This window comes from Somniosus microcephalus, chromosome 16 (assembly GCF_052327205.1).
Source record: "Somniosus microcephalus isolate GS21.2 chromosome 16, FLI_Smic_1.0, whole genome shotgun sequence".
Lineage (NCBI taxonomy): Eukaryota > Metazoa > Chordata > Chondrichthyes > Squaliformes > Somniosidae > Somniosus > Somniosus microcephalus.
In genome coordinates, this window is record NC_141002.1 from 87,182,740 (window position 1) to 87,199,966 (window position 17,227).

Consider the following 17,227-nt stretch of genomic DNA (forward strand, 5'->3'; position numbering starts at 1 on the left):
ATATATGGAAGTAAATCTCGTGCGCGTCTTGTCTCGGGGTGAATCCAGAAAGGATCTGTTGGGAGCGATGTGACCTTCTCGCTCCCATTGATGTTCGCTGCACTGGGTTACCGTGAAAGTGGATCTGGGAGGTGCGTTCTTTCCCCCTCTCTTGCCTCTTGAACATGCATGGCATGGGCCAATTGGTAAAGAGCTCGAATGCTCTTTAGGTGGCAGGGAAATGCATTAAATGCCGGGTTGAGAAAGCAGGTGAGGGAGGGGCTGGGGAAGGGGGAGGAGTGTCTCCAGAGATGCTCACAGCTCCCTCCTGGATCTCCTCAGAGCCTGGCTCGGGAGATGGACGGCCAAGGCTGGGGCAGTGAGCGGCCGCTGAACCTGAGCGAGGGCAGCCCAGCCCTGTCTCACCGGCTGGGCGTGCAGACTCTTGGCCAGTCGGTGGCTCTGGTCCTCATGCTGCTCATCACCGGGCTGGGCATGGCCGGCAACCTGACGGTGATCGCCGTGATCCTGAAGACCCTGCAGCTCAGGAAGTTCCTCTTCGTCCTGCACCTGTGCCTGGTGGACCTGCTGTCCGCCCTCACCCTCATGCCCCTGGGCATGGTCTCCAGCGCTGGTCTGCTGGGCGGCGATGGCTCCCTGTGCCGGACCTACAGGTCCCTGGGCATCTGTCTGAGCGGCGTCTCCATCCTGACCAGGGCGGCGATCAATGTCGAGCGCTATTACTACATGGTGCACCCTCTGAGGTACGAGGTGAAGATGACCTTCAGCCTGGCCGCCTCCGCCCTGCTGCTGATCTGGAGCCAGGGGACCCTCGCCTCCCTGATGCCGCTGCTGGCTTGGACCTCCCAGCCCAGGGGACGCCAGCCGCCGCTGCTCCCTTCACTGGGGCAAAGCCTTCGCCATCCTCTTCAGCCTCTTCTGCTTCGTGCTGCCGGCGCTGCTGATCTTCACCGTCTATTGCAGCGTCTTCAAGGTGGCCGCTCTCCAGCCCTCCTGGGCAGCGCCCCCTCGGCAGAGACCTGGGACCAGCATGGTGAGAAGGGCCAGAACCCCAAGGCACTCCCCGGGCAGGAGATTGGGAGGAAGGAAGGCTGCAGGCCACCCTGCTGATCATAGGAGGCCAGTTCCTCGCTTGCTGGCTGCCCTACTTTGCTTATCACCTTCACACGGTGATGCACAGCAAAGCAGTGTCAACTGCCTGGGAGACAGTGGTCACCTGGCTCGCCTATTCCTCCTTCACCCTCAACCCTTTCTTCCACGGTTGCCTCAATCGCCAGATCAGGGCCGCGCTGTTCACCAGGTGGCCCAGATGCTTCTTGACACAACCCGAGGACGACCGGTTGGGGCTCTCCAGCCACGAGGGGGTCGGCGGAGGAGAACTTCCTGCAGTTCTTGCAGAGGACGACTTGTCCGCCGGGCGTCCAGCCCTGGCCACCACAGCGCGCAGAGTCTGCGAATCCCCGGGCAGGTCCCCCGAGGAGATCGCCGAGCCCTCCCAGCCGGAGCAAGCAGCCACCCTTCACACCAGGCACCAAAATCACTGGGGCCAGGGGGGCGCGAAGGACTTCAGCGGGAGGTGGGGGGCGGCCCTCGTTAACCCTTCCATCGACAGAAGGCAGGCGATGATGGAGGTCCACCAAAGCCTATGTGTGTCCTGGCACTGGCCGATTACCATTGGCACCTGGCAGGCACTGAAAGCTGGCCGCACTCGGAGGGACTTGCAATTATCTAAAAGCAAAATCCTGCGGATGTTGGAAATCTGAAATACAACCAGAAAAATGCTGGCAATACTCAGCAGGTCAGGCAGCATCTGTGGAGAGAGAAACAGGATTTACGTTTCAGGTCGATGCCCCTTCACGACCTCAGGACATCCCAAAGCTCTTTACAGTCAATGAAGTACTTTTTGATGTGTAGTCACTGTTGTAATGTACTGAGACACAGGAAGATAGATTTAAAACTTTTTTTTACAAGTATTGACGTGAATCTTGTACTAAATATCAGATTGGAATATCTTTTGATTAAAAGTAGTTTCCTACTCCCACCTATCAAATTCATATCAATGGAGCACTGACCCCTCATTTTAAAAATGTAATTTTCGAGATAGCAACAGATATAAATATGATTCATATTGAGATTAAATATCTCATTTAAAAACACACACTGTACTACAGCGATTAAATAGCCCGGGAGGAGTCAAAGGGACCTCATTATTTTCAGCCAGCCCTTGGGATGACTTTGGAACATACTTTTGGGAGAACGTTGTGTGGCAGTGTTTTCCTAATCCCTCTTTTCCGGGCAATGACGAGTCTATCTCACCTGGTAATCGTTGTAACAGTTGCTGCAACAGGATCTGTGTCTGGAACAAAGATTGTGGTCCAGTATCAGAATGCAGAAAAGCACAAATGATTACACCGTGTCCTCATTCCTTTCACTGTCGGTTCGGCTTTTGATTCATCGTTGTGTTGTGAATTTATGCTTTCAGCACTGACAACTGTACGCCTCAGTTCCAACAGCACTGACTTAGGAACTCTGCACTTTTCTGTAAATGTCGAAATAAACTCAAGTAATTAATCGAATTCGCATTCTCGGTTTTATTTGGCCCTTTCAAGGCTGAAGCCCGAGTTCCTTAACCGCATCGAGCTCACTTTCTGTTGTCCCAGGTTATAATTATGAAAGATGTAAGTGCAGTAAAACAATTACCGTTGTGATTTTCCAGAGTGTAAAATCACTGGACCCAGATTTAATAGGAAGGGGACATCGTGCAGCGCACTGTGTACCTGCACTTGTAATCCAAGGACATGGTCGATCGAATTCCGCAAAAAAAAATGAAATGAACCAGGAATTCTTCAATACAGGTAGATACACAATAAAACGGTACTAATAAAGAAACGGGTATGCACTTAAAATAGATTTTTAAAATTCATTCACGGGATGTGGATGTCGTTGGCAAGGCAGGGCATTTATTGCCCATCCCTAATTGCCCTCGAGAAGCTGTTGCTGAGCCACCTTCTTGAATATAACTAAGTGGCTTGCTGGGCCATTTCAGAGGGCAGAGAGGAGTCAACCACATTGGCGGGGGTCTGGAGGCACAAGTAGGCCAAGGCAGGTAAGGGCAGCAGATTTCCTTCCCTAAAAGAACATGAGGGAAGCAGTTGGGTTTTTACCACAATCCAACAGCTTCATGGTCACTTTTACTGATACCAGCTTTTTATTCCAAATTTAATTAATTTTCCCCAGCTGCTCAGGTGACTGATGAGTCTAATGCGGGACCTACAGTCTCTGTCACAGCTGGGGCAGACGGTGGTTGAAGGGGTGGGTGGGTGGGGTGCTTGGGTTGACGTGCGCTCCTTGCGCTTGGCTTCCGGCGAAGAGACTCGAGGTGTCCGGCGCTTTCCCGGATGCTTGTCCTCCATTTTGTGCAGTCTTGGGCCAGGGATTCCCAGGTGTCGGTGGGGATGTTGCACTTTTTCAAGGAGGCTTTGAAGCGTTTCCTCTGCCCACCTAGGGCTCTCTTGCCGTGCCGGAGCGTTGAGTAGAACGCTTGTTTTGGGAGTCTCGTATGGGGCATGCGGACAATGTAACCCACCCATTGGAGCTGATTGAGCATGGTCAGCGCTTCGATGCTGGGGATGTTGGCCTGAGCAAGAACACGGACGTTGATGCGCCTATCCTGCCAATGGATTTGCAGGATCTTGCGGAGGCAGCGTTGGTGCTACCTCTCCAGTGGTTTGAGGTGCCTGCTGTACATGGTCCATGTCTCTGAGGCATAGAGCAGGGCAGGTATCACTGCTGCCCTGTAGGCCATGAGCTTAGTGCCACGTTTGAGGTCCTGGTCTTCAAACACTCTCTTCCTCAGGCGACCGAAAGCTGCACTGGCACACTGAAGGCGGTGTTGGACTTTGTCGTCGACGTCTGCCCTTGTTGACAGTAGGCTCCCGAGGTATGGAAAGTGGTCCATGTTGTCCAAGGCCTTGTCGTGGATTTTGATAATCGGGGGGGCAGCACTGTGCGGCGGGGGGCAGGTTGGTAGAGGACCTTTGTCTTACGGATGTTTAGTGTAAGGCCTATGCTTCGGTGAAGGTGTTTACGATGGTTTGGAGTTCGGCCTCCGAGTGAGCGCAGACGCAAGCATCGTTTGCATTTTAAAGAGTCAGTCAATGTATGACCTGTATCAATCAGATATTGAGCTGAATATTTCTGGGTGCTTGTAACATCAAAGACCAACATAGTGTGTATTTGGCACATCAATTAGAATCAGTTAGCTGTTTACTTATGAACCTCAATATTGTGGTATTACACATCCAAAATCAATTAAGTGGATGCTCAGACAAAACCTCTAGCGACAGGCAGCTGAGTTTAAATGGACTCAAGCGGAGTATATAGCCCTTGTAGACATCAGTTCTGGAGATGTCCACCCCCAGCCCACTGAAATCAGGTATGGAGGTAGGATTTGCAACTTGTATCCAAAAAAACACATTCTGAAGTTAAAACCAGCAGCTCAATAATATTTACAGGGGTCTGACTGACCATCACCCTTGGGTTATGGTCACTACTGAGCAGAAAGATTAGCCAAATAATAATAATGCATCAAGAAAAGATGGCAGTTGCCATCCATCACCGTCAGCAATTCCTGCTGGCATCTGTCTTTCCACGAGAGAAATTGTCTTTTAGTGCAGGGTCTGAAAACTGCCTGGTAAAAGGAAGGTTGCTGCCTGGGACCATTTGCTTGCAATGTCAAGTCCTGTGTAGACCCGAAGATTTATCAGTCCATTTATATTCAGATTATGGTCTGAAATCCAAATTCTGATCAACTCCACTTTGGAGAACGTTGCCTCGTGATTTAAATACATTTCATGAAGAATACTCAAGGATCCGTTACACAAAGTAAATCTCAATGGTAAAGAAAAATGTGCTGCTGGTGCAAGGGTAAACAAGTTTAACACCTAGCTTGTTAGTGCTGGCAGTTTCTTCCCAATCAGAATGGCTGAGTTTACCCAACGGAGTGAACATCATTGCAGTTGACTCTTCCCTGCAGCTCCCACAAAGCCCAGATAAAGAATTACATAGACTACTAATAATGCTAGGTAAAACATTTGGATTAGTGGAGTTGGGGAATTATTCCTTCCAGTATGTGGTTATTTATTTTTTAAAGGAAATTGTTAAGTTTAAAATATTAATATTGAAGCTTCCATTTTAGAAATAACTTAGTTTGTTCGCACGGGGTTCTTCGGCACATTCTGTACTACCAGCAACCATGACAAGATTCTCGCTATTGTAGTGATTCTGACATTCATGAGTATGTTACATTTAATGCCTCCAAATGAGTTCCCATTAATATTGCACGATTATTCAAAATCCTCTTGTAGTGGAACATTTGGTGCGGCCGCTATCGTGTTTTATCCTGGAGCATTCGCTCAGTCTCCACAATGACCTCTAGGAATGGTTAGGTCATTGTACCATCTGTTTCAATTAACAGACGGTACACTGGTACGTACATTATTACTGCATGGAATTGTTAAAAAGGAATTCTTTTCAACTAGTTCAAAAGCCTTTTATAACCGAGCTACAGGGGAACGAAAGCAACTACAAAAGGAATGGAAAATAGAATATGCAACAAGTACAGTAAAACAGTTATTCTTAGTGTTTGTACATTTCAAATTACAGGTAACATTTAGCATATGATGCAGCCTAACTGGGTAACAATGCTCAGTTAAAAATCTCTCAAATTGGCATATTTTCTGCATGTTTGTTTTTATTTTTACTTGCATCAAATAATTGATAGGAGTCCTGATAATATTAGACAAAAGTTCTCGAAGACTAGTTTATTAACAACTGTTTTAAATAAGTCTCTCAAACACTTTGAAATGAATTACACGAGATCGCGCACAAATCTGTACACAGAAATATAACAAATGAAACAGGAAAAAAAGTCAAGTCAATATTGGATTTAATTTGCCATGGAAAAACAAAATCAAGAAAAAACGAGAAGAATTCTTTACAACAAAAAAAGTGTGGCTCAGTAGCTCAAGCAGTCAATAATCCTTATCCTCAATCAGTTCCCTCAAATCCCAAAGCTACCTCCCTTGGACAAGGTTCCTCAGTCTCAGCTGGGCTTGAGATTGAAGATAAATGTGGCTAACATGCCAAAAACAGATCTCCTAATGGCTGCTCAATGGTATTATCTGTAGTGATAAAATAAAACTGTAAAGCCCAGATGATCCATCCTTGCCAGCTGAGAAGGGGGATTGACCAGGGAAGTACAGATCAGGAGAAATATTGTGTACATACATGGGACAACTTTATATTAAAATAGTTGTTATTGAGGGAAATAATATAAAAAAAAAGTCAGTTTAGCCAATTTGGGTAAATCAAAAGGACTTGTACAAGCTAGAGGGATGTTTCAAACACTGTATCTGCTCTTCAATGCTTTAAGTGATCCTTCTTCAACACCAGATTTCTCTAGATGATCAAATAAGTATTTTACAACTGGAAAAAGGAATCAGAAGTAGAAGAGAAAAAAATTATCTTTTGTTTTATATTGACAATCATTAAGCACTGGCACAGCTTATGCTCAGTCAGCAATAACATAAGGGACAAAATCTATTACAGCATATGAACTAGTGTAATTGATTAAAAAATGCAGCCAAAATAACATTTTGATCACTTAGAACAACATGTATTTATACAGTGCCTTCAATTACAGAAAAATGTCCCACGGCACAAAAAAAAAATCATTCTCGGGATGTGGGCATCGCGAGCAAGACCGACATTTATTGCCTATTTCTAGTTGTCCTCGAGAACAAACATTACTAAAGGACATTAATGAACCAGTTGGGTTCCAGTCAATCAGTTGGGTTTTATGACAATTTGACAGTTTCACGGTCACACTGACGCCAGCTTTATATCTCTAGATTTTTAAAGCTGAATTCAAATTATAAAACTACCATAGTGGGATTTGAACTGGTGTTCTCTGGATTACTAATTCAGTGACATAACCATTACACTGCTGTACCCTTCACAAAGGCAATAAAGTAAATCAGATGAACCACTAAAGAAGAAATTAGGAGGGGTGACTGAAGCTTGGCCAGAGATCACACTTGACCCCTACTGCACCAATGCTTTGATTCTGGGGAACTTCTATCAATGCCTTTGACTTAACAACTGATTAATGGGATAATGCCAATCTGGAAAAATCAAATGGCTTCAAATGATCGATGCAGTGTGTAAAAGCAGAACATCGCAAATAATCATGGCATGGCATAATACTGGATCCAGAGGGCTAAAATCGCAAGACTTGTCCCTGCGATTTCCCAGTTCAGCGATTAGATTTATTGGTAATGTATGGCGAACAAATTAAGATGTTAAGTTATTGCTTTAAGGTTTCAGTTATACAGTACTACCAATCTCATAAGCTGTGTTATATTACAGGCTGCACCTTGCTGCTACTCATACTCTACCACAAGTAGAGAGCTTTGTACATGGGCACAAATACTCCACCAGCAACTATTTTTAATTTTAGGACAGCACAGGTGAGTGTGTCTGCTTTTTCATAACATTACAAAGTTTACAAGGTGCCCAGTCTTAAGCCAATGTCGCCCCATTCGGGAGCTGAGCTCCACAATGCTTGGTTTTCATGCATTCCACAGTTATAATCCAAAAGAACGGTGCCATTTTCAGCTCAAGTGAAGTGGTCTAAATAAACGGCTAGGTGGACAAAACCAGAGTAATTTTCCTGTTTTAATGAGCCTCCCCATTTTTACTCTTTTAAGGGTGAGCAGTTGCTCTCTGCCACCTCACATCCCAAGCCTCTGACTAGACTCTTCTCTAATGATGCTTGGAGATGCTAAAGACCAGGGTGGCTGCGGGAAAACGCTTCATCTCCGTGTGGCCAAATTATCATGGGAGATGCCAAGATTAGCAGCGCATTGTGCAGAGAGCTGTAATTGTAATCAGGTCATCGTACACTAGTACATCAACTGAATCACAATGATTGCTTCTTAAACTGTTGTTGGTTAGCTATGGCTTACCTTTTCTTTCAGATTCCGACATAAACATCACTGCCATATCAAATCGTTTTACATTTGATAAGTTCCTTAGGACATCTAGGATTAGGGAAGGTTCTTCAAACCTGAAGATGCAATGCAAGAGGAAAAAGGTTTTCCCAATTTGATTCATCACTGTGATTACTTTGAACCTCAGGAGGTCGTAATAACATTTCCACATTGAATTAAAATTATTCAGTGAATTTAAAAAGCATTCCATGATTTCATTAAAATGGTGTTAGAAATCAAAGTGCAGTATTAGTTATTATGTTTGACAGTTGCAAAATTTATTTGGTAAATCACAACTCCTGGAAATTGCACTTAATTTACATTCAGTGCTGCATAAAGTCACTAAAACTTTCCTATAGCTAAGGAATAAGGCCCTTAGCAGCCAATGGCAGTGTGTTGAGTGGCTATGGCCAATATTCTGATTTAACAGCCACGATATTTTTTTGAATTTAAAACTAATTGGCATTCCAAATTTTTCATGAAAGGCCTTAGGATAATTATTTTGGCCATATGGGACGTAAACGTATAAAAGGTTCTATTACAATGTGAACAAAACTTGGGAAAAAACTGAAAAATTGCAGATCAATGTGCAAACAGTGTGGTATCTATACATATTTAATAGGATACACTGCAAAAAAAAAAGTGGGCTTTTAAAAACATGATGTTGCACGTGAACCTCTATTACCTGCCTTCTCAATTATTCACCAGAATTTGTGCAGGATAAAGCTAAATTTGAACAAGGTTTCTTAGAAATACCACGTCTCAGGAGCAACATCTCGATGTCAACTCCAGGAAAAACTTTACTGCAAAAGTGGGGCATTTCCATTTTTCACACCCACTATTCTTGTGGTCTCTCTGGAATGACACTGCCAACGTAATGCTATATTAGCAGTTGTGCCATGCGAGCTTGTGCCCTTTGCAGAATGGGCAAATAAAATGTGCAAACTCACAGGACTGGAAAATTTCCAAACTTTTAATGCAATTTAAAAAATAAAAACATAGAACATGAGAACAAAGCAACAATTACCTGGAAATGATAAAAAAAACTGCTTATAGTTTTAGGAATTAAGTTACTTTTTATGGTCTTAACTGCCCTTATACTGGGCAAGTTCATTGCCCGAGGACTAGAACATTAGATTATGGCGTATTAAGCTTAAAAATAAATTCTGCACCGCTTGGACATTCTGAATCGGTGATTATCTTGGCACCAAATAGAAAAAAAAGCCATGGTTTTTACCAACTGATAGGTATAACAAGTGCGGTGAGAAATGCATGTATAACTTATGTTTGATTAGAAGAGTTACACCACAATCATAATGTAAGGTTTTTAAAATCAGGTTTTGATTTCAGATCTTCATTGCCTGGCTGAAATGTCATGTCATTTTCGCCAGTCACTGGGGCTCAACTTTATTTTTAAAAATTCTGCTCTGCCTCAACTCTCTTAAAAAAATCTTTACCAATGTATATTGAAGTTTTGCATACAGTCGGCACTTCCTGTAACTATTCCCCCTCCCACTTTGCTGAGAAAATGTCTATTGTTATAAAGTTGCTGCCTCCGAACTCAGCTGGAATAACCGCGGGTGATCTGGTCAAAAACATCAAGTACAGTTAATGACCAACGGACATAGCCGCACACCAGACTGCGGTGTTAACAATGTGGGCGTGCCTCTGTAGTGTTGGGTTACATATGCTTACTGATTATTCAGTGACAAGAATTGCAAAAACTGGAATGCACACTTCAGGAACTAACCAAGGGTCTACAGTGAAGTTCAAGAAAGCAGCTGCGAACTCAGCTAAGTGGGCTCTTGAAAGTGCTTTCTTTGATTTAGCTGCTGCATTTAGCAAAGCGATTAACTTAAACCAAAATTCACATCAAAACTAGCCATCCATTTTGCTACAGAAAAGTCTGACATCATCGTTGAAGTGTTTATATTTTCAGCTTCGGCAGCACATAAAATTATTAGCGTATGAAAGGATACTGAAGCACCCACTTTTGCTTCTGCTACAAGATCTTTGCAACCCTAATGCTGTTCCAGTTAACATTTACACCCAGTAAATGTATTTTTAAACTGCGTGTTTTAAGTCTCTTGAATATTACTTTACCAAACAAAGGCAAGATATATTGTGACCATTAAACTGGATTATAGCGTCACACTTTGAACCAGCTGGACTAGTACCAGTTCACAGTAAAGTCAGTGCCTGCTGGCAGCATGTCATGGAGCCCTATTCACTGCGTGGCTAATTTTAAAACATCAAGAGTGCTGGTGGGATACCGCCGAGGAACAGCTTGGGCACTCGTAAAATCAGGTGTGAACCCCAAGTGCTGCACGACTATCTCCCAGAGTGACATTATACTTCCTGGTGCCAGCGCACTTGGAAGTCAGTTGAGGCCCAACTCCCAAAGTTACGATGCTGTTTTTAGATCAATATTCATAGGAAGCTGCTTTGTTACATAATGACGTTTCATGTTTTGGGCAAAAATACCAATTCCAGATGATAAGAGATAGGCCCCGAAAGAACCAATTCTGGTTCGTGCAGAATAAGTGGAACGCCTTGTAATGCCTTGCAGCAGGAAAGATTTGAAAAGCTGCACTTATTTAGTAGCCACAAAAATGAACTACAACAATTTGCATTTATATAGCACCTTTAACATAGAAAATTGTCCCAAGGAGTGTTATTAAAAGTTATAAACAAAAATGGATGCCGAGCCAATGAAGGAGATATTAGGAGAGACCGAAAGCTTGATCAAAGAGGTGGCTTTTGACGAGGAGAGGGGGGCAATATTCTATCCAGTGGAAGCGCTATATATTCAGATGAATCATGTAAACTCAGTGCATTTCCTGACAATACGTGTGCCTTCATTAAGCTCCTGCAGTATGAGGTTTATGAGTCACCGTCATTCACAGTCTAACTATACTAAACTATATTCTGACTGGGTAAACTATAAACTTAAATATTGCTTACCTGGTGTATGCATCATGAAGGATTCTTAAAATGTGATTCAAAATGTCAGGTTCCAGAGACTTTTGAAACAGTTGTGGATAAAAAGAGGGCTCAATTTGCTATTCACAGGGGTAATAAAATAAAAAACACATCAAAATATTGCACTGGGTAGAAAGTGAACATTTACATCAGCTCTAAAACCAATTCTTCTGCTGGAATCAGTTGAAAGTTAAGGTTAAACATTTAAAAAAAAAATTTCAAATCGTGTTCAGGGAAGTAAACGTTTACCAACTGGCACTTCTGCTGGAATCAGTTGAAAGTTCAGGTTTAACTTTTTAAAAAGCACTTGGCGACTTCCCCGATAGTTCCAAAAGATTATCTCGTGAGCAGCTCAGTTATACGGACCAAGGTGGTCCAAGATTCAATCGGAGGTCCCTTGTTAGGGAGGACGAAGCCATGGCTCCTGCTTCCGATTGCTATTCAATAACCACTCCTGGAAGTGTACATGGTGGATGGGCAATGAGGTTTGGGCTGTGCGGTGATGGCACCTACCACTCTCCCCACCCACTACAACCCCCCGGCTGTTAGCGACCAATGTTCACCATCAAGGCTCACATACAAATTTTGCCTTGGGTATCTAGATGTCTGAAATTCCATGCACGAAAACCTCTCTCACAGATAGTGGCCAGTTGGGTGTAGTAATCAAGGAGGTGATTTTCCCAGCCCTGGGGAGGCAGGACTGCCGGGAAAATGCCAGAATCTGGGAGCGGGTACCCATCACGCCCCCAACCCGCCTCTGTGCCATCTTCCCAGGAGGCGGGTGCCTGACCCGCGCCGGGTCCCGTTTCCGAGGCAGGAAGGGAATTAGTGCCAATTAACTGCCTGTTAACAGGTAGTTAACAGGCAGTTTTTTGGCTAATCCCTATTTTGAGCCTTAAAGTGTGGGCTTCCCGACAGCTCCGAACCTTGCCAGGGTTAGCGAGGCGTGGGTCTGCGGGGCCGAAAAGTGCGCTGTGCAAGTGTGGAAAGGTAAGTGCGTGAGGTGACTCAAAGTGTTTTAATCAGATTACTTACCTTTGCTTCTTCCTCCAGGCTTCATCCCTTTAGGCTGCGGAGCTGCCTCATCTCCATGGCAGAGAAAGCAGAATGGCTGCTGCATTCTTAAATACATCAGCCTCTGCTTTCTGCTCAGGAAGGCTTTCTAAGTGAGTCTTGAGTAAAGGACTCAACTTAGAAGACAGATAGTCAGTGTTTGACAGCTTCACAGAGCTGTCAAACGATGACATTCATCTGTCAAAAAATCTTGACAAGATGAAATGTCACTCGCTGACGTCCTCGGTCACCGGCTTTCCCTTAATTGGCCTGCGAAGCCCGCTGGGTGGGCTTAACAAGGTTGATCAAGGGAAAATAGCGTGGGTTGGCCGGACGTCGATGGAGGCGGGACTAAAACCCGACAAGCAGCAGTCCCGCCTCCATCACGTCCCCATTGATAAAATCACCCCCAAAGGGCAACTATCGTCTGCAAGGAGTCCATGGATAAAAAAAATGTGAAGGGGGAAAAAAACACTGATTAGTCATTCAGGGAGGAAGTTCTTCACATCGAAACACAAGATCGAGTTCCTTCAACACATCCAGTCAAAGCACAAGTTCTTATTCATAACAGAATGTTATAAAGTTCATTTTCAAAATGAACTAATTAAAAATCATTAAATTGAATAATTAAGCACACACAATTATCAAACACTTAAGTTTACTCCTTAAAATCCAAATAAAAAACACTAGGCAGGAGCGGAAGAAATACAAAAGAAAAAGCTGTCTGATTAGGATGGGGGGGGCGGGGGGGAGTTGGTTAAGGAACAGTTGGAGAGAAAAGCCTTTGAGAGGCTTCTAAAAGCAGGGAGGTGAGTGACGACATTGGAGGAAAGATTTCCAGATGGCTGGGGTATTGCAGATAAAGGTGTAGCCACTGATTGCAAAGCATGAAAACAGGAAGACTGCTGTCAGAGGAGCACAGGGTGTGTGCAGGGATGTGCAGCTGTCGGAAATTGATGATGTTGGCTAGGGCAAGATCATGGAGGCATTTGATGATGAGGATTTTACAAGTCTGGGGCACGGGGAGCTCGGTGAGGACGGCCTTGGCGTGGGTAAGGACACACACGCATGTTAAGTGTTTTTGTTTTTCAATTAATTCTCGGCTAGGAAATCATTAAGGGGAACTTTCAAGCTCGGATCAAAACTACAGATTTGCTGCATTTGTCAACCAGAAGTGATGCTGGATGATCCACAATTTCCTATGAAGGTTTTAACCCCACTCACCCAAAAGCAGCAAATTCCCAATACTGGAATGAGTTTAAATAAATGAGGATATATGAGCACATGCGTATTCTGCAGGTCAGTGTTGGTCCTCACTGCCAGCAGCAGTTCCACATGGCAGCTTGAAATTTACACAAATTTAACATGGGACACGCCACCCAACAAGCACATCAGGAAGCCGCATACCTAATCTACATGTTTCCTATGTAGTCGAACGCTAAAATCTTTAATGGTCACTATTACAATAAAAATTATACAAAGATATACACACATATAAACACATTAAAAAAAAAATTTAAATCAGTGAAAGGTTGTGGAACAGTCAACTAGTTCAGTCCGTAAGGGTAACCCCGAGCTTCCGGTCGCCTGTCATTTTAATTCACCGCTCCATTCCCACTCGGACCTCACCGTCCTTGGCCTCTTGTACTGTTCCACGGAAGCTCAACGTAAACTCGAGGAACAGCACCTCATCTTCCGATTAGGCACTTTGCAGCCTTCCGGGCTAAATATCGAGTTCAATAATTTCAGATCATAACCTCGGCCCCTATTACTTTTTTACTTATAATTTTTTCCACCCCTTTGTTTTGGGTCTTCTTCCACCCCCCCCCCCCTTTCCTTTTGTTTCTCTCTCCCACCTGGCAGCTGTCTCCTATCCTGCCAGTACACTTCACACCTAATCTCAGCTGTCTTTTGTCTCCACTGGCCTATTACCATCTCGTCTGGTTTCGAATACCTTTTATTGTCTCTTTTACTTCTTTTGTTCGATCGCAGCCCTGCCTTCGATCTATTTTCTTTTCTTTCCAGTTTTGAAGAAGGGTTTCGACCCGAAACGTCAACTCAAATTTCTCTTCACGGATGTTGCCTGACCTGCTGAGTTTTTCCAGCAATTTCTGTTGTTATTTAGTATAATATACTGGTCAGTAACAGAAGTTTTATACATAAACAATTTAACTACAAGCTGAAGAATCAGAAATTGTAGCATGGACAGCCGCCATTTCCGTTCCTCTGCCAGCTCCACACTGCAGCCACCTAGTCCGCTTTTTCTGCCCCTCTTAATATATTTTTCTTCAAGTGTTTATATCTAACTCCCTCTTAAACTTGATGGATGAATTGGCTTCAACAGCCACTTGTGGTAATGCATTCCAAAAACCTCTGGGATTCAAAAATAACTCCCCCTTTACGCTTTTAGTATTAATCCTAAATTTGTGCTATTGTTGCCGACTGATTGACCAATGAATGTAATCTTTCACTGTTTACCTTCGCAAATCCTTTTTGTAATTTTGATGTACTTCTGTTAGACCACTCTTAATCTCCTCTACCCCAGATCATTTTTTACAAATCCAGACACATTTCTTGAAATAATTACTACCGAAAGACATTTTAAATTTGAAATGGGCATACAAGAAACAGTTTCACAAACAGATATGGATGAAATGCTGCTAGATTTACCTTTAAATATTTATGCACCACTTCTGGATAATTTTTCAGTTTGCGGAGGTCTGCTTCAAGCTGAAAGGAGTTGGCAGGAGCAAGAGGGATAGTCACAGAGTGGGGAAACAAAGTGGCTTCAGCTTTCTTCATTTCTGCCGAGCTCTCTACAGCAGTAGCTTCAGCTGCAACTGGTTGCTTGTCTGACACACCAGTACGATGTCTGAAAAAGAATGACAGTTTTATTAAGTAAAACTGCTTGGAGATCAATACAATCTGTTAAAAACACAGCCAACAATTAAAACCATACTACTAGGTTTCATACCATTCAGTTTAGTTTTTCCATACTTAAATATTTCAAAATAACTTTAAAAACAATATTCGCTATTGGATCTCCTCCACAAAAAGCCAGACGTGATCAGGGTCCTATGTATGTGGGGGTCAAAGACATAAGGATAGAATAGACAATGATAGTTAGGGTAGCACACTATGTCCATTCTAAAGAAAGGGGAAGAAAATTTTAGCTGGTCTGACGTTAATCTACACGATTCTTTTGCTTTTGTTCTGGGAGAGAGCTTGGGGACCACAGCTTGCTTGGTGAGTCATTTTAAGCCACAGCATATAAATAGATTTTCAACATTAATATCCAACCAACTCAACATGCAGCATCACAGAGTGACAGCACATAGCTTCATTTCATGACTCCCTGACCTCACTATGCAATGTGATGAAGCAGGGGAGGGTTAAAAAAAAAAAAGGGCGTGCAAAAATAGGAGCCACCCTCCTTTACATTCAAAGCCTTGTAATGCTGGTCAGAAAGCTGCATTGGCAGATTCCAGTGATAGGTTCCTGGCTGCCATCTCAGCAGACAACAGCACAAGGAGAATGCATTTGTAATTAAAAAAAAGGGGAAGAGATAACAATCAAGAGAAAAATGGAGAAAAAAATAAAATTGAAACAACAGAAACCAAAAGATTCTTATGCTTAGATAAATTTTTCAAATATATTTTTCTTTATACCTTCACATCCCTGTTTTTCTGTTATACTTGTTCTAAAAGTGCAGAAATTCGGCATGTGCGACAGACAAGTGTTTATGTTCACACAGCAGGAGTGCATGAGCAGTCCTTGCTGCAGAGCACGAGAGAAATATCTGGATAAAGCCTAAAAATTAACAAGCAAAAGTGCGACAACGAGATGGCATTCGAAGCATGTACAGCAGCCCATTCACTAGGATGTGAACCAGACAACATTGGCTTGCTTGACAGGCGTGATGACAAAGTGTCCTGATTACCACACGGACTGCAGCGGTTCTAGAAGGCAGCTCATCACCACCTTCGAGGGCAACAAATGCTGGCCTTGCCAGCGATGCCCAGATCCCATAAACGAATAAAAAAAAAGTTGCCAGAGCAGAAAAGATAGCTGCTGACCCAACAACTTGGCATGGAAGACTTCAAGGTCACTGATGGCTGGATGTGGTGGTGGAAAACTCTCAGTCATCTGCAGTAAAGCAAATGCCACCAGCCCAGAAAGTGTCTGGTAGGAGAGAACGTTCCTCTTAGAGCATGAGCTAGATATTTTTAATTGCAGACAGGCCTTTTCTGGCATATGCTGCCTGACAGGTTTTTGACTTCTCTGGAGAGATATGAGAGTGGCAAGGTAAGTAAGGGGAGAATAATGCTAACATGTGCAAAGATGGACAGCAATGAGAAGGTCACCTCCTTCATAATCAGCAAGTCAAGGTTTCAGTTCAAGAAACCGCTTTCTGTGCGTTACAATGGAAACGGCAGCCTGGATGTCTTCAGTCCCTTTCAAAGTCTTGGTGAAGCTTGGTGCAACGAGATGTATGCAGAAGTGAATGGAATTCTTTCTCTGCTGTATTGTACATTATGAATAAAGATTATTTCTGAACATCCTATTTTATTAAAGAATAAAGGTCCAACTAATGGTTACTGCAATACCACGTAAAAACATGCAACAAAAATCAGATAGAATTAAATCCCTTTTAAAGCTACACTTCTCATAATTACCATTGACTGTGTATCCTAAAAAAGTGTCATTGGATTAGTTTTTTTAAAAAAAAATCAACTTTCATGACATTAATTTCCTAGTAGCAGGCAAGCCTTGTGTAGTTGGAAGACTGCATTCTTTCTAAGTGCCACCACTGGGTACTCAAAGCAATATTCAAAAGACACAGCTTCTAATCACAGAATGCAACAATATGCTTCACATGTGTTAAAAATAGAATTATAGTTTCTGAAGTAATTACCAACAAAAACTTCAAAAGGAAACTATTTCAGTAATAGATCTGTTAAAATGGATTTAATTAGATAGCTGAGCTAATCTATGTAAATGACTGTCAAGCACAGTTTCCAAGGGAACTAAACAATGAAGTATTGACCCTTCCATTGCAAATGCACAAATAACTAAATTTTAAGACAACGGGGCCCTTTGGTTCCAAATCCATCAATACAGGAAAAAAATAGTTGGTAATA

General features: G+C 43.2%; 1 protein-coding gene and 1 pseudogene across 2 annotated transcripts in view; one reads left to right on the top strand and one right to left on the bottom strand.

Annotated features, from left to right (window-relative positions):
* Positions 1 to 336: 336 nt before the first annotated feature.
* Positions 337 to 1,626, top strand: LOC147106360 (G protein-coupled receptor 61-like; annotated as a pseudogene).
* A 4,304-nt stretch (positions 1,627 to 5,930) lies between these two features.
* Positions 5,931 to 17,227, bottom strand: part of rpap3 (RNA polymerase II associated protein 3) — a 53,905-nt gene continuing 42,608 nt past the window's right edge. For both annotated transcript variants that reach the window (XM_086009405.1, XM_086009404.1), the window contains 4 exons: positions 14,757 to 14,958; positions 11,016 to 11,113; positions 8,028 to 8,128; positions 5,931 to 6,486 (listed from right to left, as the gene is read on the bottom strand). In XM_086009405.1, the coding sequence (XP_085865531.1) occupies positions 6,401 to 6,486; positions 8,028 to 8,128; positions 11,016 to 11,113; positions 14,757 to 14,958 (487 nt within the window). In that variant the 3' untranslated portion in view covers positions 5,931 to 6,400. The remainder of the gene's footprint in view (positions 6,487 to 8,027; positions 8,129 to 11,015; positions 11,114 to 14,756; positions 14,959 to 17,227) is intronic.